Consider the following 25,729-nt stretch of genomic DNA (forward strand, 5'->3'; position numbering starts at 1 on the left):
AACATATCGCTGTTATTTATATAAACAGCTATACTAAGATAAGTCAAGTAACCAAGTTAAATAAATAAGAATACGTAAAAATATTGGAATTTGCCTTCCTACTGCATCATTTTCGAAGAATAATACTCAAATCCGCAGTTTTTCAGTTAGAGAGTCCAGAGAAGATTTCTTCTCTATATAGAACAATAATAGTTATTTATACAAACAAACATAAAAGTCAAATAGAGATAGAGGCAAGCAAACACATAGGAAAGAAATAACAGACGCATCGAAAAAAGAAACTGAGGAAGAGATGCACGCAAAGCGAGAGAAAGAGTCTCAGAGAAATAGATGCACATGGTGAAAGTACAGACACAAAGGCAGACTCACAGAGAAGAGAGCGAGAGAAAGACAACTCACTCACAGAATAAGGTAGAGGCAGACTGATACACTAACAGAAAAAATGCCCATATAGAGGTGTTATTTATTGGAATTTTGAGACAAATTATTCCATTAGCTATTACTAGATTGACCATACGAATGTTTGTATTAACATTTCCTGGGCTTTCCCTTCCGTCGCAGTTATGTTTCGTTTTTAATAAAAGCCATAAATTCTGCAACCCCTTACTGTGTAGTCATAAACTGTTACTCTTTACTTGTTATCTCATATCAATATCATGAATGCCATAATTACACTGGTGTTCTGTTGTTCAATTAATAACCATATCTTCAGTATTAAACTATTACGAATCATAAAACTTGCGAGATAGTGGAATAACAAGAACATTTCTGTACTTGATAGTTGGGTACAGAAATTTTCTGAAATGAGTGAAAAAGTACTCCGATTTTAAAGGAGTTTTGTAATATAGTTGAATCAATTTTTATCAGAAATCTAGAAATAAATCTGTTGAAAGAAAGTTTACTGTTACGAATATTGTGTGGCTTAGAGAAGATATTTAGGTTAAGCACCGAGATGATGAAAGCCATGCTAAACTTTGATGCAGAGTTGTGTCATGGAGCAAGAGAAACATTGTGATAAAGTGCGGAAAGACTAAAATGGTGTGTAAGATATCTTCATCAGAGAAACATTCCTAATACATGTCTGGCTATTTATAGGTTGCGTCTAAGTATGCCTAAATTTTTGTAAGAGTTTTGTTGAAGAATAGTGATAAGCTGGTTTTATATCTTATAATATTTTTTTTCATCTTTCTATGCTATGGTTAATGATAGTCCCGTCTGTGCCATCCATTTGCTACAAGCATTTTTATCAGGTACAGGTAGAAGTAGATGAGACACCAGAATTTAACCAAGTGGTCGTACAGTTTTAGTTCTCCGCACTAAACTGTGGAATTCCGGCCCAAATTTGAGGAAGAGAACTCCGGAAAGCGGTCCGATAGTGTTCCATCCTTCTTGCACTTAAATGTGTACTTAAATAGAATAATAAAGAGCCCGCAAAGAAAAGAAAAAGCAAATCAAGGTGAGTTTGCGCATACACACAGATAAATACATATTTAGAATGAAGTAATGATTTCAGATATTTATGCAACGTTAAGCTCTCCTCAGCATACAAATATACCTATCGAAGTTGATGAATTATTTCATGTTGAAATATTGTAGAAGACAAATCTTGTCGTTCTATAGTTAATTCTGTATAGTTAAATGACACAAAAGCGAATATCCATTAAGGAAGTATATATATATATATATATATATATATATATATATATATATATATATATATATATATATATATATATACATACATACAAATATTTTACATGAATTTAAATGTTTCTTTCGTCGGATGATAAGAACCTAGCATCTCTTAAAAATATGCACTTAGTTGCACCTATATGAATAAAATCAAAAATTTAACTTTAGTTATATAACCTGATATTCAAAGGAACTTCTGTCACGCTTATGAATATTGCTAATTTTTTGCCATACATAATTTTTATCTTGTTGATTTAAGTAATTGAAATTTATGTAAAATATCAAGATTAAGTTTAAGTTTCCAATTTCATAGATGAGTTATTATTTAAAATATAAAAATAATTGGGCGTATGATATTAAAACTCTATTAACCCCCCTTTTGTATACTATTCCTTTTTTGTTCGAAGAAAAAATAATATAAAATGGAAAAAAAAATAAATAAAATCATTCAAAATTTCACTTGTGTACTCCTCTAGGCCTAATTAGACTGCCTACATTTTTTTTAATCAAAACTCTGACTTTAAAAGGTAGCGTGACGGAAAGGGTTAAAAAGAGTAGCCCAAGAAATGTTTAAATTCTTCGAGCATTATTAGAAGAAATACTACTAACAACAAATATTAACTTTCTGCACGTCAGAAATCTGAAAGTTACAGATGTTCAAAATGACAGTCACTGGGAGCAGTTTCATAGAAAAAACAGCGCATATGATTACAAATATGGAGAGAAACGCACGCAGTCTCAATCGCACGCCTTACTTCCTCTCATAACACATCCAATAAATATATGGTTTTATTGTGCATGTATTGAAAGGTCTGTCCCTTGAAAGCATCCAAGATAAGATTTCGGAGACTGAAAAATGGTGCCAGAATTGGGAGATAAAAATCATTTGAAAAAGAGCCCCAAACTTAGTTATCAGGATGCATAAAATTCAAGATAAATTGGACTGTAAAGAAGCTCTCTTTGGAAAGCAAGTCATTTTTGTACCTTCGGCTAATTGCTTAGGATTTGATTTAATAGATGGCCTATGCAAATTAACAGTGTACGTGAAAACTCATAGTACATCATTCGGAAACTTTTCCATCACCCTCAAATGACTCAGGACTCAATCTTGCGCGTAAATTACGTCTGTATAAGGCTCAAGTTGTTGCAGATTACCATTGGTGTTCCTTACTTCGTAATAAATTAAAATGTGCACCATGATTTGAGAAGTGACATGTTAAAGGAATACCTAAACAAGATTAATGGGAAATTCTACAACAAGGCAGCATCTCAACAGTACAAGAAAAGTAGCTGCATTACTAAATTATGAAATCTTACTGGATGAATTTTTTCATTCGTCTGTAGGCTGCATATCATCTACCGCTAAAAGGACTTGTCACCTGATTTTTGCTTCATCTACACATAGCGGACTATGTGGTACGCTTCACGATGTAAATTCATAAATACTGTATATCTCCTTATCTCTTGTGTTGCCTGAATTGGACACCACGACCTTGTATTAGACATCCATGTGACATCACTTACTGAATTGGACTGTGAAAAATTCACTCTACTCTCACGATTGGGAACACTGATCTTTCCCATTGCCTGTCTGGATTTCTTCCTACTGCTGTAGGTGGCACCAGATTCGAGACAACTCTAACTACTATAGTGGCAAAGCTCCTGATCTCAGTTTTTAATCATCCACGGCTTCCAATGAGGGACATATTTCATGTACCATTATTTTTTAGACTCTGTAACGAACTCTTCAATTGTTGTAGGAAGCATTAGTTAGGTAGTACAGCTCCAGAATAATACTGCAGTACAGCAGTATGGCAGAAAGGGCTATGACACTGTCTCCACACTTCATGCGTTGCTACATTCTTACTTTTACTCTGCAGAGGATCACTTCTGACCCTTAAAATTTAGAATATCCGTACAGCATCAAATCATCTCTGAAGTTAGCTTCTAATCCCCCCCCAGTGGGGGGCCGGCAGGTCAGATAGCATTATATGATAAAGTTACTCGAAGTCACTAAAATATTTATAAAAATTTTAGAATTTTGTACTGATTCATAGAGTTTGCCATTTTTTAACCTAAACTGTGATGCACTTTGAGTTGTTCTTAGAATGCAAGTCCACAGAATATTATGCTAAAAACAATAAAATAAATATACAAGAACAGCATTATCATAAAGTTATACCACAGTCATGAAATTTGGAATTGTCGTTACAGTTTAGTCCTGTACATGGAATGTAATAACAAGAAGAATAAAATAAAAATAGAATAAAACCATAATCATAAAATACTTTATCCATAAGCAGAATATATAGCTCATAGAATATAATACAGAGTCCATATTTCATAGATTATATTTAAAGCAGCACGTTATAATTTTAGGTGAATTATACATATAAATAACTAATTTCGTACTGCTGCTTCAACTATCTTGGGGAGAAGTTCCCTACTTCTGAAGCCTATAGCACAGTCTCGTAATAATAATGGAAAGCTATAAGTTGTATTCCTACCAATCATATGCTGTATTTCCACTAATCATATATTGTATTCTTACCTATAATTTGTTGTATTCCTGCTATACTCTTGATGCACCTTCCATAGCACACATGTTGTAAGGCTTACCACATTTTAAAATTTACATTTGTTGCTTAAAAGGAAATTCTCTCATCTCTGGTACTTAGTGCACACTGATGCCTGCCCTCTAGCAGCGTGTGATGAGTTAAAATCTATATATCCACATACGCTCACATACACTCAAGACATTGCAGATTTAGGTTTAAAACGGTCAACCAGGTCTTTGTAATGTTTATCTGTTATTAATGTTCAGTAATGTAACATAAAGGATGTAAACATAACTTTGAAACACAATACATTTTATCTTTTTAACTTTTACGCTATAAGAAAGAATATTCACAATTTCTTAAGGTCCTATTATTTAGATCATCTTATCTTTCTTGCGGAATTCTTCAACATAGAAAGTTGACATATTTATTTGAGATTTTATAATCATCCTCTTTTTTGTACTATAAAATATTTATAAAAAAATGTAACTTCTTCTGATATTCAAGATCTCTTTATAATCGGACGAATAAGATATTTTATATGACATACAGAGCAAAATCATTCAAGAAATATGCATAGAAAAAATAAATAAAAGATCTTTATTCTGGAAGTTTTACATCAATGCATAAGGTGAGAAGAACGGGAAGCAAAAGCTATCGACAAATGAATAATTCGTAAGCGAGAAAATTGATGATTTAGTAGAGGTAATTTAATAACATGGTATTCCTTCATCTTACTAGCAACAACCTATTGCCTTAGTTGATTAATGGACCTACTTCGGAATATTGCACGGATGTGATTGTGTCGGCATTTGCATAACTCCTCCATCATTTAACATTATCAGCCCATTAATTGAAATGAAGTCATTCCTAGTAATCAGGAGAGAAATGGTATCAGAAATAGTAATAGTCTATTATTGATATAGGAAATAATGTGTTAGCTTTCACACTACGATATAAAGTAAGTGAAGCTAAATGGGCATAACAGAGAAATGATTATAGAATTGAAAATACTAGAGGTGTATCACATGGATCACAGTAACAGATGATGTCTTACTTTCGATACAAAGATTCCTATTTTGGCTCTTTTAAAGAAGACAGTGTAGTGAAAATTGCAAAATTTAATATTTTATCGTTCTTTCACCCTATACGTGCAGGATTATATTATATTTCTTATAAAAAAATTTTAAAAAATGTGGCATCCATACAACCAAAATTGACAGAGATATATGTGATTGCAAAATTTTCAAATTCCGACATGATTTACAGTTTACATTGAGGGCTCGTTTAATAAATAAATTAGATTAATTCGAGGATTATTTTTCTCCCCTTATATTCCATTCTGTAATATTCTTTTGTGATTTGGTAGTGTCTTTAATTTATAATTTTGTTACATTTGATATGTTGAAAGGTTTTTCATACAAGTAATTTATAAGTTTTCAAAAGTCTAAAAATGCGCTGTTTATATGCTCATGAAGTTTTATTAATTATCACAATCTGATAATGAATTAAAAAATAATTAAACTACAAATATATTTTAATTACTGCAAATGACATTACAAGTTTGCCACGTGCTAATCTGAAGCATACCAGCGTTCTCTAGACCACGAATCCTATACAATTCTCAGAATAAGTCTCCATTCTGAGAAAACTTATATTTGTTTTAACCTTTCACAGTAATCTGCATAGATGCGATCGTCACTTTAATATCTTAACACCAAAACCCTTTTTCTAAATTCATGTTATTCTTAGTTACCTGCAGAGGTCAACATTTCGGCCATCAATTTGTGCACGTTTCCTGAATATGATGTACAATTTTAATATCAAATATTTCAGCCAGTTTTTGTCGCACAAGAAACAAATCTTTTGCATTTTATTTTTTAAAATGAGTATAAAATTTTCATAAACATAAGCAGAGGGACTGGAGAAACGTATAAAACATTAAATTTCATAATTTTGAAAAATTAATGCATTATTATATATTTTAAAATGCCAAATTATGAATCTTTGCATCAGTTAGCAAATTTTTGTGATTGGAAATACTTGTCTACAGCGGTTACGAAAATAAAGTCTGGGTAAGTACTTCCGTCGATATAATGTATATTTTACATGCTCCTTACTTCTCCTGCATATATGAGTATCACAGACTTCTATGTCTTATGCAGGATTCGAATCCAGGTTATGTGACAATGATATATACCTTCCATAACATTCCCCTTAAATGAATACTTTAACATACTTAGGATGGAAAGTGATTCCCATGCTTAGAAGCAGAGAGGTTTCTATAAAGAATAATTTGCTAATGATAAACATATAAAAACAAAATGGGGTAAAATAAGTTGCTTTGTAGAAGGCAATTTGCATTTGCCCTTCGCAATAAGGCTTTGAGTATTATATGGTGTGAAATGTCTCATGTGTTACGATATGAAAAAATTAATAAACAGAGGAAAACCTTTTACATTTATTAATGTTAAGTTTGGTTTTCCAACTGTTTCTTGTATTCATATTACATATAAAAAAAATCACGAAAACGCTATTGCGAAAAAGCCTTTCAGCCAAAAAAAAAAAAAAAAAAAAAAAAAAAAAAAAAAAAAAAATCAGTTGTCAGTTGTAATAGTCAATAATAAGGCTACGACTCGATTATTAATTGTTATGTATATTTAAATATATAATAATTATAAATAATATAAAGCGGCTCCACATTCTTCGATGTAAACATGTAAATGTATTAGATTTCTTTGTTTACTGGACGAGACTGGAATACAGGAGAGACCAGAAAACGTACAGGATTTCTTGCAAAAATGATATTTAAATGCTACAAAAATATATTTCTTGCAAATCGAACAACGCGTTTGTCATATTTGATGACATTTCGAGGTTGAAGCAACAACCGAACGTGACGGCAAAGAACTGAGGAACTGCTAAAAGAATAAAAAACCTGTAAAAGGCATTTTCAAGAAAGCTCAAAGCGGTAAAATGTATTACAGACGGACCAAGGTTTCGCGAATATTATTACCTTTATTTACTTATATAATATTATAAGAGATATATATACAGAGTTTTATACTATAGAAACAAACCGTTCGTAAAAAAAGTGTTAAAAAATAATGAAGACTTCCATTTTTAAAACTGATGCGCTTACTGGCTGCAAAACAAATGATGAACCAAAAAGGAAATGGAAAGATGCATTTTTTGTTTGGTTTTATAGAGAGTTTTGGAAAAAAAGGCTGTACTTTTTATTTTCTTAAATATTGATCCTAGCCATTACTTCAAATTAAAACAAATCGAAAATTATGACAGGAAATTTTAACAAAAAATTCTGATGTGGACACCACATGACTTCCTTCTATGGAATCTTAAATTATACGCATTCCTGCATTTCATTTATATTTATTTCCTCAAATTTCATTGGGGATACATTTCTCATTAAATTAATTCAAGTCTGCCTTTGCGGCAATGCGAAAATGCATAAGAACTCAAAACATCTTCTTTAAAAATTGTAAAATACGGAAAAAAGTAAAACACGAAATACGGTTGAAAGAACAATTTTTGCAATTAAAATTAGAATTTCCAGGCATTTAAAAAAAAAAAAAAATTCGGGCAACGGGCAGAAAGAAAAAAAATTCGATTCACAAATATTTAAAGTTAAATGTTGACCCCACTGAGCAAAATGATATTAAAATTGGTTCATCAATTTACTAAATTCACTATACTACTAAGAGTTTCAAATGTAAACAAACAGCCGTCACGTTAGGCCTAGTACAACTCACACTTTTAAATTGCTGATAATTTTACAAATATTGCATGCACATTAGCTAAAGATCCTTAACCCGAATATAACAATACAATTCATTCACTTTTAAAGCAAAAAGTGCACAATTTAGTAACATATAAGAATAAAAAAACAGAACTCACCGATCTGGGTAAGAGGATGTGTGTGTGTATACACTTTTAGTGCGGACACTGGCAACAAAAAAAGGGAGTTACATAACTAGATGTTACAGCAGTCTCATATTCAAAATTTCAACGACCTATTTTTCTTCTCCTTTCAACATTCTAGAGTACTTTATTCTGGTTGTACTTATAGATGTCAGGCAAAGAAATCGTTCAAATGGATTCGAGGGCGATCCAGATGGATATTTTCGTTGAAATATGATACCAGAAATTTTCGAGATTACAATACCTACTCTACTTCCTACAAGGAAGTAAAAACAGCTTTTGCGTCTGAGGTAGGCGGGAAAGAATCTGTAAATAGAGGTGCTCCCCTCAAAAAATGAATGCGCAAATTAATAGCATCTAATATTGTTGATTTTCATATTTTAGGGTTAACTGACAAGAAATAATTATAGAGTTAGACTAAACCTTGAAAAAATAAATTTATTCTTGACGCGATATGGAAGCTCAAAAATGCGGTTAAAATGTAAAGTCAATTCAGGAGAGAGTTTCGAATAATTCCACCAATAAGAATTACTACTACTGAAGTTAGTAATGTATGTTAGAAGCAGATGAAACTGTTCAGAATGATACAACAAACAGGTCCATCTATATGGAACGCATTAATATTTTACTGTAGCAAAAACTGAAAGAGACCGCATTGTATTGCCAACGTTTTCAATGCTGAATACGCGTTTATTGTCAATGGAAGATTTGAGAAATTTCGGTTTAGTCTACTTAGTACACTTTTCTGATTTGTTTATTACTTCCAATGTAATAGTTTTGACAAAAATACTGTTGAAAACATTTTCAAAACCTTTTGCTTGCAAACAAGGTTTAGCTATATATTGGAGGAGTCAGAATCCTGTTTATCGGAAAAGTTTCTGTAGTTTATCTCTTTGTTCTTATTGGTTCCAGAGTGCTTCCAAAGGAGTTCACTGGATAAAAGATAAATTTCCTTTCTTATTTAAACCAATGGTAATATTAGAGGCGGTCTTAACTTTTAAGAACCGAGGTTGAAATAGCTGTTACAAAGAGAAACAAAGAAAGAGGGAAGGTTTTTGACTTTTTCATGTTTGGAAAGGGAAAAGGGATAAAGCGACCTACGCTGCGCGTATCAGCTCCAGGAAAGGTGCTTGAAATATCAGCTAGATTTTACAGTGCCTTACTGCGGAAAAGAATCTATTATCCTTGGCCTGCCTGGTATTGGTGGCCCTCTTGTATTGAAAGAAAAAATAAAGAAAGAAAACATTCATAAGTAAATGATTTTGATTCTTGAACTCATCCTTTTGTCTCCCGTGCCTTCACGTTTGTTTTCTTTCCAATGCTGTATGTGACCTCTAGGCTGTCTTGGGTTATCGTCTTACTACAAAATCTACCGTGTAGATAGGCATGCCTTTATAAATTGCTTGTAAGTCAATTAACCAACAAAGATTTAAAGAAACATTATAACTAAGGACGCAACTGTCATGTTTTCCCTATAGCAGATAGTACATGCAACTGACTTAGAACTTTAGTGTATCTGTAGGCAACTGAACGGAAAGGTTACACCAATTTTAAGTATATTTAATTGAAATATTCAAACGTTGGTAGTAAAATTAAAAAAAATTATTTTTGAGATTAAATTGAATAAACTCTATATCAGAAAGAAATGCAGCTTACCCAAGGACGGAATCCCAAATTTTGTCTGAACATTTAACTTCAAGTAATAATTATGATTCACCTTGGTATTATAAGGATTCTCGTTTAATTATAAGCAATAACTGACTCAGAAGGCAACAGTTTAATTTCCAAAATTATAAATATGCTAATAGCTTTTTATTGTGATAATTATAAGTTTTCGAATTTTGCAGTTTTACTAATTTTCTCTGTAAATTTCGCAATTGATTTTAAATATATTTATTCAGCGAATAACAGTATTACTGCTGTTTCAGATATATCTTAAATAATAAGTATAAACTGATACAACGTATTTGTGAAAACTGCTTTTGCCACTGCATACCTTAGGGGGGGGGAACAACATCGGTATCTCGGCCATTTCGGGCGATTGTGGTCGTTTGAATGAAAGATTGTCTTGGGCGTTTTGGCTTTCAAAGGGTTAAACTTTCTCAAAACTCTGTGGTTAACTTTTAGCGATAAGTCGCTTTCAGTCTATCTAGTGTTTTGATATAATTTATGATAGCTAGGTAATAGAGAACTAAACTTTAGAATGTTTGGGGCGATAAGGCTGAATTTAAGAACAGGCGCTGATAAAAAATGATTCATTTCTACAGTTCATTTTAAATTTTGAAAATGAACCGTATATTAAAGGCAGTAATTTTATAATTATTAATAGTGTGGTTACACTTTTCAGAGTCAACGTGCTTAAAATTAAATCGCAATACAATAAAAACTGAATGAATGAAAAATTATCTATGTTATAATACGTTAAATATAAAATTTCCACAACATCCATAACTCATGGAGGTTTCGAGAACGAATCTATTACTTTAGGTCAATTTCGAATGCTGATTACCAAGAAAGTGTTAGCAGAACTTCAAAGTATTTAAAAAGAACTGTGAAAGAATATTTTGTTCCTTATTTCTTAATTGTGCGAAATAGAGTTGCATATTTAAAATAATTTTAGCATCCAAAAGTATATCTTTCATTTTACCTTCTTTCTTCCTCTAAACTTACCTCTAGCCCTCCCAGAGAGAAATGGTACATTCTACAATTTCGCCTGACTTTTCTTTAACCTAAGAAAATATTTAAAAAAAATTATGTCTTATCCTTGAAACAGCCCGAAAATTTCGCCTAAACTTCCTCGCGGGTCCACTGAAAGTTTTGATTGATTAGTGTGAAATGTCTTCACCGTCATGAAAGCGTGAATACCTACGATTTTCGCAACTCTGAAATAAGTTTAATAGAGAAGCATTTAATGTTTTAATATTCAAGCAGAAACGTATTCTGCTGCTGAACTGGTTGACATTATTTATTATTCATTGCGATACTAGAAAAGTTATGATTTTTATAATGAAGAATGCTTTAAAAGTATTCGAGGAAAAACATTTCCTTAGTGCATGTTAAAGAAAGATCATATAGAAATAGCAATTCGTGAAAAATTTGAGATAACCCAAAGCACACACGCTGGAACGAAATTTACCGTAGCTGTGAACATGTTATCCTACGTCACCGGTTTAGAATACCTTCAAGATAATTTATCAAATTGTGTATGTGAAAAATATTTCAGAATTCTTTCTCACTTGCCATATATTTGGGGCTGAATTTTAGCATGGGAGCACTTTTATGTAAGGCTGAGTATTTTTCAAAAAGAAGTACAATAGCTTAACTCCATATTAGTATTCCATGCATTTGTTCACAGTAAATATGCATTTATATTTAGATATTTTTGGAGACTAAAATTATTGCTAAGGAATCCATATAAAATTTGGTACAAACACATGATCGAAAATGTTTAATCATTTTCAATTTGAGTACTAAACTAAATTTTTCTGATACGTTATAAGGTATTTTTCTCACTTTCCTAACGTGCCATCGTGGTGTAGTGGTTCTGCACTCTGGGACGGTACTTCAGAGATCCGTGGTTCGATTCCCGGCGAAGGCGATTGCTAATTTTTCATCTTGCTTGCTCCAAAAAATCCTAATGTCTCTACAACGAATAAGTCTTTTTTTTATTTGTAAACAAGTCACACTGAAAATTTCTTTTTGTTAATAATTACATTTAATTTTGGATAAGTATTTACTTCTGGCATATAGCAACGTTTCACGTATGTACGTCTTATGAGTCAGAGTTAAGTAAAATAATATACATTTCTTCCTTTAAACAACGCGCCATGAATCATTATGTTATAAGAATCATTAATTGAATAACTACAGTTTTATTACATATTAGAAGGCTGAAACTAACATATAGGAATAAAAAAACTTAGTTCACGGAGCCGAGTAACAGAGTGGATATATACTTGTATATACTTTTGGTGTGGCCGCATGTTATAGCAGTCCTATATACAAAATTCCAACGTTCTGAGGCTACTCGAGATACATATATACGTCACGAAAAAAATCTCTACCGAATCCATTTAAATCCATTTCACAATCCGTTTTGGGAAAAAATAGTCCTTTATTCTGTCCGTATGTGCAGATGTAAAACAAAACATCGTTCAAATGGAATAGAAAGCAGTCAAAATGGATATTTTAGTCGAAATACGATAACCGAAATTTTTAGAGATTATAATACTTCCTTTACTTTGTTCAAGGAAATAAAACAGAAACATCATTTACAATATTATTGTTAATTATTATGGAACAGCATCAATATAAAGTTAGGAGGTTTTCCGTTAGGTCATCAGTCTTAGGATTTGAATCTAGCGAGTGAATGTTTCTAAATATGAGAAATTATTTGAATTTTGAGAAAGCGATCTAAAACACTTTCGAGTAGGAAATACAGTACACTCTTTCACAAGTGTCTTTTACGAAACTGCTAAAATGAGATTTTCAACTTGACAAAAATCAAACTTCAATAAAGTGCCAGCATCTTTATGCTCCGGCACCTTTATTCAAGTAGGGTTTCAGTTTGCCTCTTGGATTAATAAAGCAAACTAAAATGCTACTTGCATATGAATGCTATTTTATAACTTAAAAACTAAAATTACTCGCAAAATTTGTCCGTTTTTGACCCAAGACAATTAATGGAAGCTATCTTTCAAACGAAATTTGGAATTTTATTCAGAACAGTTTAGTCAAAATAGCAAACAAAAGTAAATGAAATTAAATAAATTAAATTTTAGTTTGAAAAATCCCTTATGAACCCTTGATTACTAGCTCTCCTTGAATCACAGTTTAGAACTATTTGTCTAATCTGTTTCTTCGAAAAACCCATATATTAATTCGGGAGCGTATTTTTGATTCTAGATGTAATGCGCTTTAATTATTTATAACTGAAATCACAAACATGTGCGACAAGCTACACATGTCAAAGTTCTTGACATTATAGTTGGAGTATACATGTCATAGCGTTTGACATGTGTAACTTGGTAAACGAAACTAACCGGCAAAATCAATAAATTGCTTGATTTTTTAAAAATCAGGTGAACTAATTTTTAATTAATAACCGAATTCACAATAAAAATGCAAGTTGGCCCACGAAAAAAGGTGCTGACTCCAGTAGCGGGGTAAGCTGTTTGGAAAGGACCGAAGTCGCTTATTCTTTTTGTTTTGACTGACTGTCGGCTAAGAGATTTCGCCCGTCAAAACAATGTCCTACACCTTTATTTTGCCTTTCTGTTCACTCCGGCACAAACTAAGTCAGAAAGATAGTGCTAACCACATTATCTCAGAAGGCGGGCTACATTTTCACGGACCAGCTTATGTGAAACATGTTATACCGATTTTATTTCATCAGAAGCTGTATATTTATTAATGGAACTTTTTAGTATATCATGCTGCAAAAATAATCTGACTAGATATTTTTATTTATTTCATTCGATTAGAAACTATTCATTTATTATTCAGTTAGAAAACATATTAAAAAGATGGGAATTAGAAAAACGTGGAATTTAAAGGTAAATACATTTTCAGACTTAAAATCATATTGAAAATTTGGCCAAAACAATCATGTGTTAGGCGTAGGTTTTAATTAAAACTCTATCGATTTCAATGGCGAACAATCATAACCTAAAGTTAAAATCATTATCTAAAATTTTATACTACAATTTCATAATCTTATCTTTATATTTTTAATAATTTATTTATTTAAACACAAGTAGAAATTTTAGAATACTTAATATGAAGAAGGACGAATACGAAAATCGTACTTACATTAATGCATGATAAATCACAGCAATTATACCTCGGGGTCTGTCAAGTACATTATGCACAGCAAGTTGGGCTTTCCGATATCTGGGGTCTCTGTGTCTGGGAGGCCTGTAGTTGATGGGCTTCCCCAGTAAGCTCAATCGTGGTAAATCCAGCCTTCCAGGAGGACCTTTCCGGTTGTGGAGATGTTTGAATATTCTCCTTGGTCCCCTTTCCATATCATTTAGTTCCATACTGTGCCTGCTGTTTGGCAACCAATGATCCTCCTGGGTGCAAAAGTCTTGATCATCGGAATTGGTTGCAACTTGTTGAACCCCCATCGAGTTGTTATCACAGTGCCATCGAGAATGCCAGAGTCGCCATATTCCAGAGTGATTCATAGCTTCTGATGGCAGTAAATGGCTTCTTCAAGGGATGGATGATATATCTTCCCATTGAATGGTAATACATAATTTCATTGTATATACGGTTAAACTGGAACATTCACATTTAAAGTAGTAGTCGCATTCCACAAATGGAAAACTTAGATAAGACATTTGCTTTCGCATTCGACAAGGTATGTCGTGAAATGCAAAGTTTTGAGGTTGAAGCATCATGCATTTCGTTGAAAATATTTCTTGTATATATGATATTCCAGGGCACCAAATATATGCACCAATGCTGTGTTAGGAATGTTTAAGCTCACAAATAACAAAAGTTTCAATATCAAGTTGTTATTCATGTTAATAGAAGAAAAATTATCGTATTTCGAACTAAACCTTTTAACGGGAATAAATTTTTAATAACCTTTTTGGTCCATTTTTTTAAGAGATCATTCATGATTCACTGTCTACATCGAGGTTTCAGTTCATATCTTAATTTGAAGATAATTTTCTTATATTGACATTTAATTCTTTTTATGGAAATAATTTCTTTCTAATATGCTTAACTTCTGAATATATTGAATATATACATCAGGTATGTAGCAAAATGTTTTTAAATAAAATTGCCTTTTAACGTATAGCGTAGTTTCAGAGGTAATTTAGATAATATCGTGCAATTAAGACATTTGTACTTAAAAAGCCAATATGGTAAATTGGCGAAGAAGCTTGTTAAACCAATCTGTCCATTTTAGAAAATCTGAAAAGTAGTCAAATCTAAAGATTCTAACATTCTTTCTAAACGTTTTTTGAGATTAGAAAATATATCATGGAAAATATAGTACTTTAATGGAATGATAAAACGGCATAAGTATTTTGCTAGCTAGAATTCCATAAATATATTCTATTACAGAAAAATTTCCGAAATCCTATTTTTCATTTATATACTAACATATTATAACATGATGTATTATGCTGATATATAGAAAAGTAAAAATATCATCTCTAGCCTAGTATAATTTAGGTTAACTACGAATGACTACATCTGAAGAATGCCATGAAAATGTTTTCTGAGTAATACGTATGTTAGGTACGTATGTAGCGCTACTCGATAATATTTTTTTATCAAGAAATGTTTAACTGTGACCATGACAATTAACTCAATGCGAAAGAGAAAAAGGTTTCTTTAAAAACTCTAAAAGCAAATGATAGTCGAGTTGAGGAAAATTCTCATAAATAAGTTTTCTGTATAAGTCTACATTAAGTATAGAGTTCTTAGAATTGCTATGTCATAAAACTTGAAACGAGTACGTAATGTAAAAAGCTGTATAAAATTCAAAACTGGTAGCAGGGAGTTACGAGAAAATTATGCAGAAAAGCGCATTTGGTTACGTCATATCTTAAAACCTTTATTTCCATAAAATTATATTTGCCGAGGGTATTTTCTGAAAAAATATTTTTGTACTCTTACGTATCACTGAATAGGAAAATTATATTGCAAATCTTACTTTCTTCTTGAGTGACAAGATAAGTTAGAATCTGCTATATTAAGACGTAATTTTATTCATACTAAATCAAAAAATAAACTAACATTTTCCCAAGAATTCCTTTCTATTGAATTAAAACAAGTGCCATAGAAAAATTATCAGTAAAATGAGATATGGCATAATAATAAAATATATGACATGACAAATAAGTATTAAAAATTACAACTAATGCTTTTTTAATGAACTAAAACCTGTTCAATAATTTTTCACACTAACAGTTATTTATTTTAACATATACGTGCTGTTTACTTTAAAATTACGTTTTTCAAAAGGTTTTAAAATGTGTTCTTTACAAATCATATAATTGGAGTTTTTTATTTATCTGAACTTGTAAGATAACTACGTCATAATTCATGTTTACTGATTTCCATTAATTAGATAGAAACCTGAAAATAAAAGCATAAGTACCTTTGCGAGAAAATTTAAAGCTTGAGAAATTCTAAATCTTCAATTTACGTAAGTTACTATCTTCATATTTTTGATGTAAACAATGATAACTTAATCACTGCCTTAAAACAAATTATTATTAATGTTATAAATATTAAGCGATAAGAATACTTATACAAAATTACTGCTGCTTGCTAATTTTGCTTGTTAATTCAATAAAAACTGTAAGTATTTACATCAGATATTACAAAGAGAATGACAATGATAAGAATTAGAAATTGATAATATTATATTTTAATATTGGAAAAACATTTAGGAAATTTATTTGTAATATTGCAGGACTATTACTATGAAATCCCTTATTTTAATTAAAAAATACTTTTATTAAATTGCTTTAAACGATAAAATTTTATCTTAGCTTTACTCTATAACAACTTTCTCTAATATATTCCTGCTGTAATGACTGTTAGAAGAACTATGATTCTAATTTATTTTGAAAAAAGCTATCAACGGGGCATTTAAAATATTTTTGGATTAGTCATGAAACAAAATAATACAATTATTCAATAACTTAAATACTTAATTGTAGTGTTAATAATTTTTGAGATATTTTTTCTAAGCTACTGTATATAATGATTAAATTACTCATAGCTTTCCAGTTTCGGTATCAAAAATATGGTTCAGAAAGAAGTTATGTATAAATGGAAGATTTATTAGAATTAGATCTAATAGAAGAATTATTTAGAATTACAAGAAGAATTAAGAAGTACTATTAAAGAACTGTATTAAAATTAATAGAGATTTCTTGATAAATTAAAAATTAGAAAATATGACCATTAATTCATAACCATGTATTAAATAAAAATTATAGAATGTATAGCAATTTTATAGACTTCGCATAATCAAATGAAATGATTTTTTTAATTATCATAATTATTTTATATAATTTAGTTATCATTTAGTATTTAGTTGTTGATATTAATTTACCGATTTAAAGGGACTGCATTATAATTTAAAAATAAAATAATAATATTAAAAAGCAAACGTTCTAATTACTATTTTAAAAGAGATAAAACTAATATTTTACGTAGAGTTAAGTTTACTCACAAGCATTCTTTATTTTTGGCCTGCAACTATCATAACTCCCACTAAAGTATGGCAAATGTTTTAATACATGTAGAAAAAGAAAAGGCGTATTTCATCGAAATATTTCTAACTTGTCAAGATAATCTCTTTATATATAAGAGCGATTTTGAATAACTAAGAATTAAACTGCAGATAATATATGAATTGGACAGCAAAACTTGTCGGTAAAGCACGATTAAAAGGCGTTAATATGTTATTTACACCTCAACTGAGGACACGATGATGATGTTCCATGCTGTAAAGTATGAAAATTTTATCTTCTTAAAAATGGCACACGAATTTCAGAGTAGCTCCAGAAAACAACAAAGAAACTCGAAACACAATCAACTCTTATTATGCACGCACTGTGTTTGGGGGATCCAAAAATAACAAAGAACTTTGGAAAACTTTTTGGAAGGTGTTGGCACTACTACTCGAACGAAGGGGAATGAGCATTTTCCTTTTCTTCCCTTTTGGAACGTATTTCAGCAGTTCGAGAAAACTAAACCACGCAGACAATATTACCGTTCCATCCTTCACCTTCACCTCATCACCGCAACTGAAATGTGGAACTAAGTTGAGACCCCGCTCCTGTGCCGACGGGAGTCACGTGACCCATCGAAAAGGCGCCTCTTCGCCAATCGCTGCTGTAGGCTGGTGTTATTAAATTCTCGAATGTTAAATCAATCTTCAGGAAAATGAAGAATATGAAGCACCTCAGGAAAATTCACTTGCTTTTTGGATATAAAGTAATGTTTATATTTAATTTTTGGATTCAGGAAAATGATAATTCCGAGACAGTTTAGAATAATAGTACCTCTTATAATTGAAAAGTTAGATAATAAAAAAGGAAAGTTTCCAGGTCGACCAAAAGTTATCAATATAAAATAATGCTTTCATAGTTAATGGGCAATGATTTCAGAGCCCAACTGTATCTATGCAGCTATTACCCAATGTTATATGTAATTAAATATTCTATTAATATACTAAACTCAGTAAATTTCGATTGATAAAGAAGGCTCAAAGTAAAAACATTATCAAGGTAACATAAAGAAGAACAAAACATACTTTACGCTGCATAATACATTTATTTTACCTTTTGTAATTTATTCTGACGTTTCATAGGCAGGCAGCTTTAAGAGCGACTTGCGCACAAAATATCAGTGAGTTATTCTGAAGTTTAAAGTTGCGCAGCTAATTGCTGCGCAGTTTAGAGAAAGTCGGTGCAAAAAGAATCACATGCTTCGCTCATGACTGCTAATTGTGAAAAAATTAAACAAATTTTAATTTTGCCCTGTTTTATTTGAATTAGCTTCTCATTTTGTTACTTGGATAAAATTTTGAAATCAATATTTGACTTATTATTTCCAAATCAATTTTCCTGAAACTCTATACATTTAAATATTTCAGATGAACCCATATTTAAAGAGATTTCTTTAAAAAAATTAAAACAGTTTTTAGTATTATTATGTATATTCTGTTATATTGAAATTTCTCAGAAAATCCATTCTTTTTAATGACATATAATTTTGCAGATTATAAAACTGACACTTTGGCTAATTTTAAACCAGGAATTATTAAAATACATCTATTAACGAGGCTATTTTCTGTAGTTTTAATTTTTATTCCACGATATAATTTAATAGCTCTGTAGCGCTGAATATTATTTTCTTAGTAATCATGTGATATGGTTTGGGAACCACAAAGTTGTAAAGAAAAATGTCCCTCACTTTACTACTAGATTGAAAGGACAAGACTAATTTTTCAGTGGTTAGAGATAATGATTTTATTTCTTAACTACCTTGCCTCTTCTTAAAGTAGAAAGTGGATTGTAAATATATGGAAGATAAAAAAGATAATTTTTTTATCTTACATACATATATATGTATCCGTCTTAAATTACTATTCGATTTCCGAAAAATACACTAAATTTAATTTAGTTAAGACAAAATTTTTAGTCATATGCGGTTAAAAATAATTGTGGCGCTTTCATTAAATAATCTTATTGAGCAAGGATTCTCAAAAATTTTCCAAATTTTGTACCACACAAAAATGAAACAAAAATATATGTACCCCCATAAAAGCATTTTGCCATTAAAAATTAATGCATCCTAAATGAGTGTATATAATCAAAGAATAAACCCTTTAAATTTATATTATTTCATTACATTCGTAAATGAAACTTTTAAATTACAATAAAATATAAATAAAGTATACTACGAGTATACTAGAGTGCCGCTCCGATTCTTGGAAATCGTAACGTTGGGAAATTGTTTGAGGCCCTTGAAAAAGTCGTCATTTCAACATTAAAGATAGAGCCGTAAAAGTCAAAAACTTGAAAATATATATGTATTTATGAATACTAATAAAGATTAAAACGAAATGTTAAAAGAGGCGCAATTTTACATTGTTTAATTTTTTCTGTAAAAATTGTACCACGAAAAATATTGTACTGTACCACCAGTGGTACATGTACCAGAGTTTGAGAACCAGTGTTATACAGGCATTAGCATAATTTGAAAACAATGATAATCACAGCATAGAAATTATATAAATGAGATTTGATTACATTACATAAAATTTACTCAAATTCCCTTTCGACAATTACTGTTACTCCAAACAACTTTCTGAATATATTTTTTAAGGACCGGGCGCTTTATTTAATAGTCATTAGCCTTGCTCCACTACAAGGGCCAAAAGTGGGGGCTATTTCATTATAGAAGCACTTAATAGGTGGCCACTGTTGCCTTCTATGAAGGGACGGACATGCCATTCTGGAATTCAAACCCGGGCCCATTACTACAGTAGTGAGGGTCACTAACCACTATACCAGCTGGGCGGTACTTTGCTAATATTGTAGCAAGTATACATTTTCTGGCAATATATCCTCTCACAGACCAAAACTACTTTCAAAGTTTCTGGATTTCAGTTTAATTCTCACATCGTTTAAAAAGTATCATGCCTGTTCTGTTGAGTAACACTTGTAATGACAAGGAATACCTTTAATAAAAATCACGTCTTCTGTCAAAGCTTGCGTAAGCAATAAACATTGGTTTTTAATTATGCACGTGAAACTGTGATCGGGAACAGAACAGTAGCTGAGACAATTGAAGATTGTGCGACCTTTCTGTGCGCAAGAATGGAAAACAATTCATTCTAAAATTTCGTAACGTCAGTCCTCTGGATGCTGCGTCCAGAGACAGATGTCCCCCCTTGCCACACCGTAGCTACGCTACTGATCGGGGATCGTTTTCCATACATGCAATAACAACGCTGTTGCATACAACAGTTAAGTTGACTTGGCTAGATTAATTAAATAAAGGCAAACCTGTCTAGCTGTCCAGCGTTACCAGCCCATTCTGGTGTTAAAGGTTGCATTTGGCGAGATGCAGGGGATTCGACATTATTATCGATTTATTATTATTGCATGCGTCGAACTATTAGTGTTCAGTGGTTTCATCCTCTCAGCCACTGTGCATGCGAAGATCCGAAAGACAAAGATACTGTAATAGAAATCATATTGAAATATATTAACGTTGAAGAATCTTTGCTTGATGGTGATTAAGAAGCTGAAGAAACGGAACATATGGGGACAAAATCTCTTCCCCATTTCAGGTCCAAAGCAATGAGGTATGTCATGAATAAGCTGTTGTTCACGCAAACTGTAGACCTTGGGATGATTAAGTCGTTTCAGTTTACGAAAAAAAATGGGGACGAAGTTTCATTCAATCAGTATAATGCCAGCAGAGGTTTATACATATTTTAAGTATTTAGCAAATATTGAAGATAAATTCATCAGTGTTTTCTGTTGTTAGTTTCCAGATATTTTATATTTTTCATGCATAAAATGATTATTCGTATATACAAAAACTTATATTTTAATAAAGCGTGCAATGTCTCATAAAAGTGACTAGACATATTTTATTTACAAAAACCCTTTCTAATGTTTTACCTACTTTAAACTGAAATATAATTATCTCCGAAGTAAGCATTTACCTAGGCTTTTTTCAGAAAATATGCCTTTTGTAAAGATGAAAATTAAGCTCAAAAAGCTCGAACTCATTAAACTCAAACATTTTCCTAGGCTTTTTTCAGAAAATATGCCTTTTGTAAAGATGAAAATTAAGCTAAAAAAGCTCGAACTCATTAAACTCAAACATTTTCTCATTAGAGAGAAATTTCGTATCAAAAATCTCTTTGAGCACATCCTATATTGCAATGAAATTATCTGTAATAATTAAAATATGTGTATCTATGACATTATTTTGCTTCGAATTACAATAAGAAATGTAAACAAAATCGTCTGCATGAATTCGTCAACAGTTTGTTTATTAGAATTTGTGTTACTTCAACATTTTCGTATTACGGCTTTCTTCTGAAAAGCATATGCGATTAAAAGTTAAATCTATAGTTAAAAAAAAACGAATTATACTAGAAATCTTTTCAAATTGTTCAGCAATAATTTATCAGTTTTTAGCAAAATAAAATATTATTGAAAACATGAAAAAATTCAAAATAAAAGAAGGCATGATCCATATGTCCCGTGAAACGCATCACAGTATTGTCTAAAATAATTAAAATAATCGGTGATTAGGTGTTTCCGAAAGTGAATCCGAACTTTACTAATCATAAAAAGCATTTCTCTTCCGAAAAACTGTTAAAATAACAATTCAAGTATTATGGCTAAGTAACAAGTTAAATTTCTGTACAAGTGTAAAAACAGAAAACTTTAATTTTCTGCCTGATATATAAAAAATAAGGCTTTTGCATATTGGAATTTGATAATGAGAAAAGTTTTGAGAAAGAATTGATGAGAAAAGCTAATTTAACATATTTAATCTGTTTTTAGACTACATAAAAGCCAAATAGGAAAGCCGAAATTAGTTCCAGAAGTAGGAAATTGAGGAAGAAGAGTTGTGATATAGCGATATATGTCACTCATTGAAACTACGATTTTAATTTTATTGATGAAATAGTGGATTAGTAAGGCCACCCAACTGGAATAGTGGTTAGCTACGCAGACTGCCATACCGAAGAATCCCGGAGAACGCATGGGTGTCTAGTGTCTGTGCGGCATGGGGCACTCTAAATGTACGGTGAACCGAAAGTCTTTTTGAGAGGTTGATTTTAGTGGAAGAAGGGCTGGGAGACGGTCGGACCCGTCCACCGGGCTGATCTCCGTCAAAATTCGTGGCGGAACGGAACAAAGTCTCACTGTCACCTGTATGATGCTCAAGGTTCTTGCATATGACAGGTGCTCTTTTTGCAATTTTGCACTCCTTATCACGATGAATTTCGGGGGCTTGTTCTGATGTTACTGTCAGACAAGGAAGATAAGTCACATCATCAACAACAATAACATGGATTAGTAAGATCATATTGACACTTTTAAATGAAATTTGAAACCACAGGTACAAAAGCTTAACAAGAAAATAATTCCAAATTCTACCAGTGATCATCAGATTATTGATATGAAAGCGTGGTTGTAGCTGATATTTAAAATTCCTGAAGTACTCAGAATATTTCCACAATGACCAGATTAAATTCTGTTAAATATTTTATGCTAGAATTGGAATACAAAATTGGAAAACAAGGTATTTGTGAAAAAGAACGCGTGAAATTAATAATGCAAAGCAAGTGGAGAACAATTAAGCATAAAATAATAAAAATATAGTAAAAAAGGCTTAAATCATGTTTTCCTGAGGTAATAAGAGCAAAATATGAGAAAAAGTGTAAGAACTATTTTCACTTTTATCTGAGAGAACATTAAATATCTAATCACTTTCGGGATATAATTTTCGGACTTAAAAGACAAACTGTTAATTTTGTCTTTTAAGTTTAATAAATTATTTGGAAGTAAATTATTTAGTGTAAAAGAACATTAAATAAACATATACCTAGAAGAAAGCGTGTCATAGAATCCCATTTTAATGCATTTAAAACTTTAAACATTGTTTTCGAAAATTGAAAATATGCCCGTTACTTTTATAAGATGAGATATTTCGAAGGGAAGGTTTTATATATAAAATTTATATTAAGCAAAGTGTCATGCATAATTATTATCATATTATGAAACTAGAAGGAGAACTTCATAAATGCACATAATAATAGCTCTAATTTAACACTTGACATGAGTGTTGTTTTAAAACTAGAATTATTATTTACGTTTCATGGTAGATGAGATCATATAATCAGTTTTAAGAATTGTCTGTTAATTTTTACGATTAGTTCATGCTCATATATTTTTCTATTGTTGTGTGGAAAAATTTTAGGTGACGAATAATTAATATAAGATTTGAGAAATTAAGTGATTAATCTTTCTTCCAAACATTTGTCAATCAAATAACCGACGCAACACATATACAACTTGTTTTAGATAATACCAGTTGAAATTCTGTAACTGTATTGCGTAGACAGATAAACACATATCATGACTACAAAATTATTCGTTTTATTATATAAGTACCACGGAGATTTTATAATTCTTCGTAAACATAAACACAAAACCCGGTGGTGTGGTGTATTTAATTATAGCAAAGCACACGAGGGCTATCTGCCTAAGGGGAGGGATGTCTTCGTGGAGGACTTTCTAAGGGTCCCGCTGGCTCGTATACACGAAAACGCCCATGCAGCCAGCCCGTTCGCGGGATTCGAACCACGGACCGAACTACCAGTGTTCAGCGACTTTACCGCTCGGCCGCTGGTGGACACACACAAAACCCGGAAAATGGCACATCATCAATCGGAGCCAGAAACCGATTTCCTAAGACTCTAAATCAGCATTTTTTAAACTGTGGGTCGCGGGACCTGCAGTAGGGGGGACTCCAAAAATTTAGCAGTTTTGATATTTCTTTGACTTATTATAATAATGTTACAATTACCAAATATTTTTACACAATGTATCTGAAAATAAATAAAGACAATAGAGACAAAGAAAAAAGAAAAACGTTTCGACGCATTCTTTTTACAATAGAAATCTTCATTTTACTTGCTTTGCACGTGACGTTCTCAGTTCGTCTGTTACTTATTTCAATTTTTACATTGTTCTATGTCTTATAATTAGAAATTAAAATTAATGACCTAAAACTGCACGAGTATATTACAGTACAAGTGAAAAAATTGACAGTTTTACACACGCGTGTGTCGGATTTGAGCAATACTTATGGGATCCCACAAAGTTTTTTTAAATATTATAGGGTCCTGGGGGTCGCGAAAGAATCTCAGTGATAAAAAGGGGTCGCGACAGAAAAACGTTTAAGAAACCCTGCTCTAAATCAAGAGTCTGGATGCTCCCGCACCTTTCTCCTTCTTCACTCATTAAGGAACAGTCTTGAAGACACAGTTTTGGCTGATCATCATTTTTGCAGTCATAAATTCGGTATTTCAGTGAGCTACACACATCATAACATGAACACCACGCAGCTCGTCGCATTTTCTTCTCAGGGGATGTTTTGTTCACGTCCTTCTCCTTCTTCATAATCTAAAACATTCAATACGGTCATCTTTCACGAGGCCGATACGTCTGAAGACGTTACGTAACGTCAGTCTCCCACATAACTGAGAATAATCACCGCATTGCTCTGATCTCTCTCCTCCATTTCAACATCCTTCTACTAGTGATCATCCACAAATTTCTTCCTTTTTCTTCTTTTATTTATCAGGTAGGGATTTATATTTATATTTAACTGACAAGTTAAGTTTTAATTTTAAGCTTTCCTATAAGCCTTCATTCCCCTAATTGTCAATGCCAGAATATTTAAATTTGGTAGCGCGCGTGAAGGAATGCAAATTCTACCTTCTGAAGAAAGAGTTTAAAAACCGAAGTTAAGTAGGAAAGAGAGAGAGTTAGGCTATTGCTATCACCTCTGTTGCGTAAGCTTCTGCTCCCGGAGCTATTGCTGGTTTACGTGGCGTAATTGAATTTACTTGCTGCCACTAGTTTTGACGGATTTAAGAAATAGGAATTATATAAGCCCTGTAGCTTAGTTCTACCACTTTTGCATAACTTTGGATTCATAGTTTAGTTCTGTGATTTCAGTTACCACTCAAGGGAGGCGTAGTATGTTAGCTTCGAGTTGACGCATTGTAACTTTTAAAGTTACAATGAGTAATTACCCTTTATTAAAGAGTTAATAAAGGGTACTTTTAACCCTTCTCCTGTGCAGTTACTACTCTTACAGTCCTCACTTAGAAGTTAGACAAGCAGATACTACAGTCATACTGCTGAATTTTGATCAAACTCAAAGCAAAAGCTAAACTCCACACAAAAGCCCTTTTTTAGTTCCTGATCTAATTATTAATTAAAGTCCATCTT

General features: G+C 31.7%; 1 protein-coding gene across 6 annotated transcripts in view; it reads right to left on the reverse strand.

Annotated features, from left to right (window-relative positions):
- Window positions 1–25,729, reverse strand: part of LOC118195250 (potassium voltage-gated channel subfamily KQT member 1-like) — a 383,599-nt gene that overhangs the window by 163,815 nt on the left and 194,055 nt on the right. For 2 of the 6 annotated variants that reach the window (XM_085814323.1, XM_085814319.1), the window contains exon 1: window positions 14,001–16,945. The exons of 1 other annotated variant lie outside the window; for it this stretch is intronic. In XM_085814323.1, coding sequence (XP_085670449.1) covers window positions 14,001–14,377 — 377 coding nt within the window. In that variant the 5' untranslated portion in view covers window positions 14,378–16,945. Of the gene's footprint in view, window positions 1–14,000; window positions 16,949–25,729 lie in introns of those variants that run through there. 3 more of the 6 variants (XM_085814313.1, XM_085814330.1, XM_085814336.1) reach the window with 3 other exon arrangements.

This window comes from Stegodyphus dumicola, chromosome 1 (assembly GCF_044657685.1).
Source record: "Stegodyphus dumicola isolate Sdum_Otavi_A_Nest chromosome 1, ASM4465768v1".
NCBI classification, from domain to species: Eukaryota; Metazoa; Arthropoda; class Arachnida; order Araneae; family Eresidae; genus Stegodyphus; species Stegodyphus dumicola.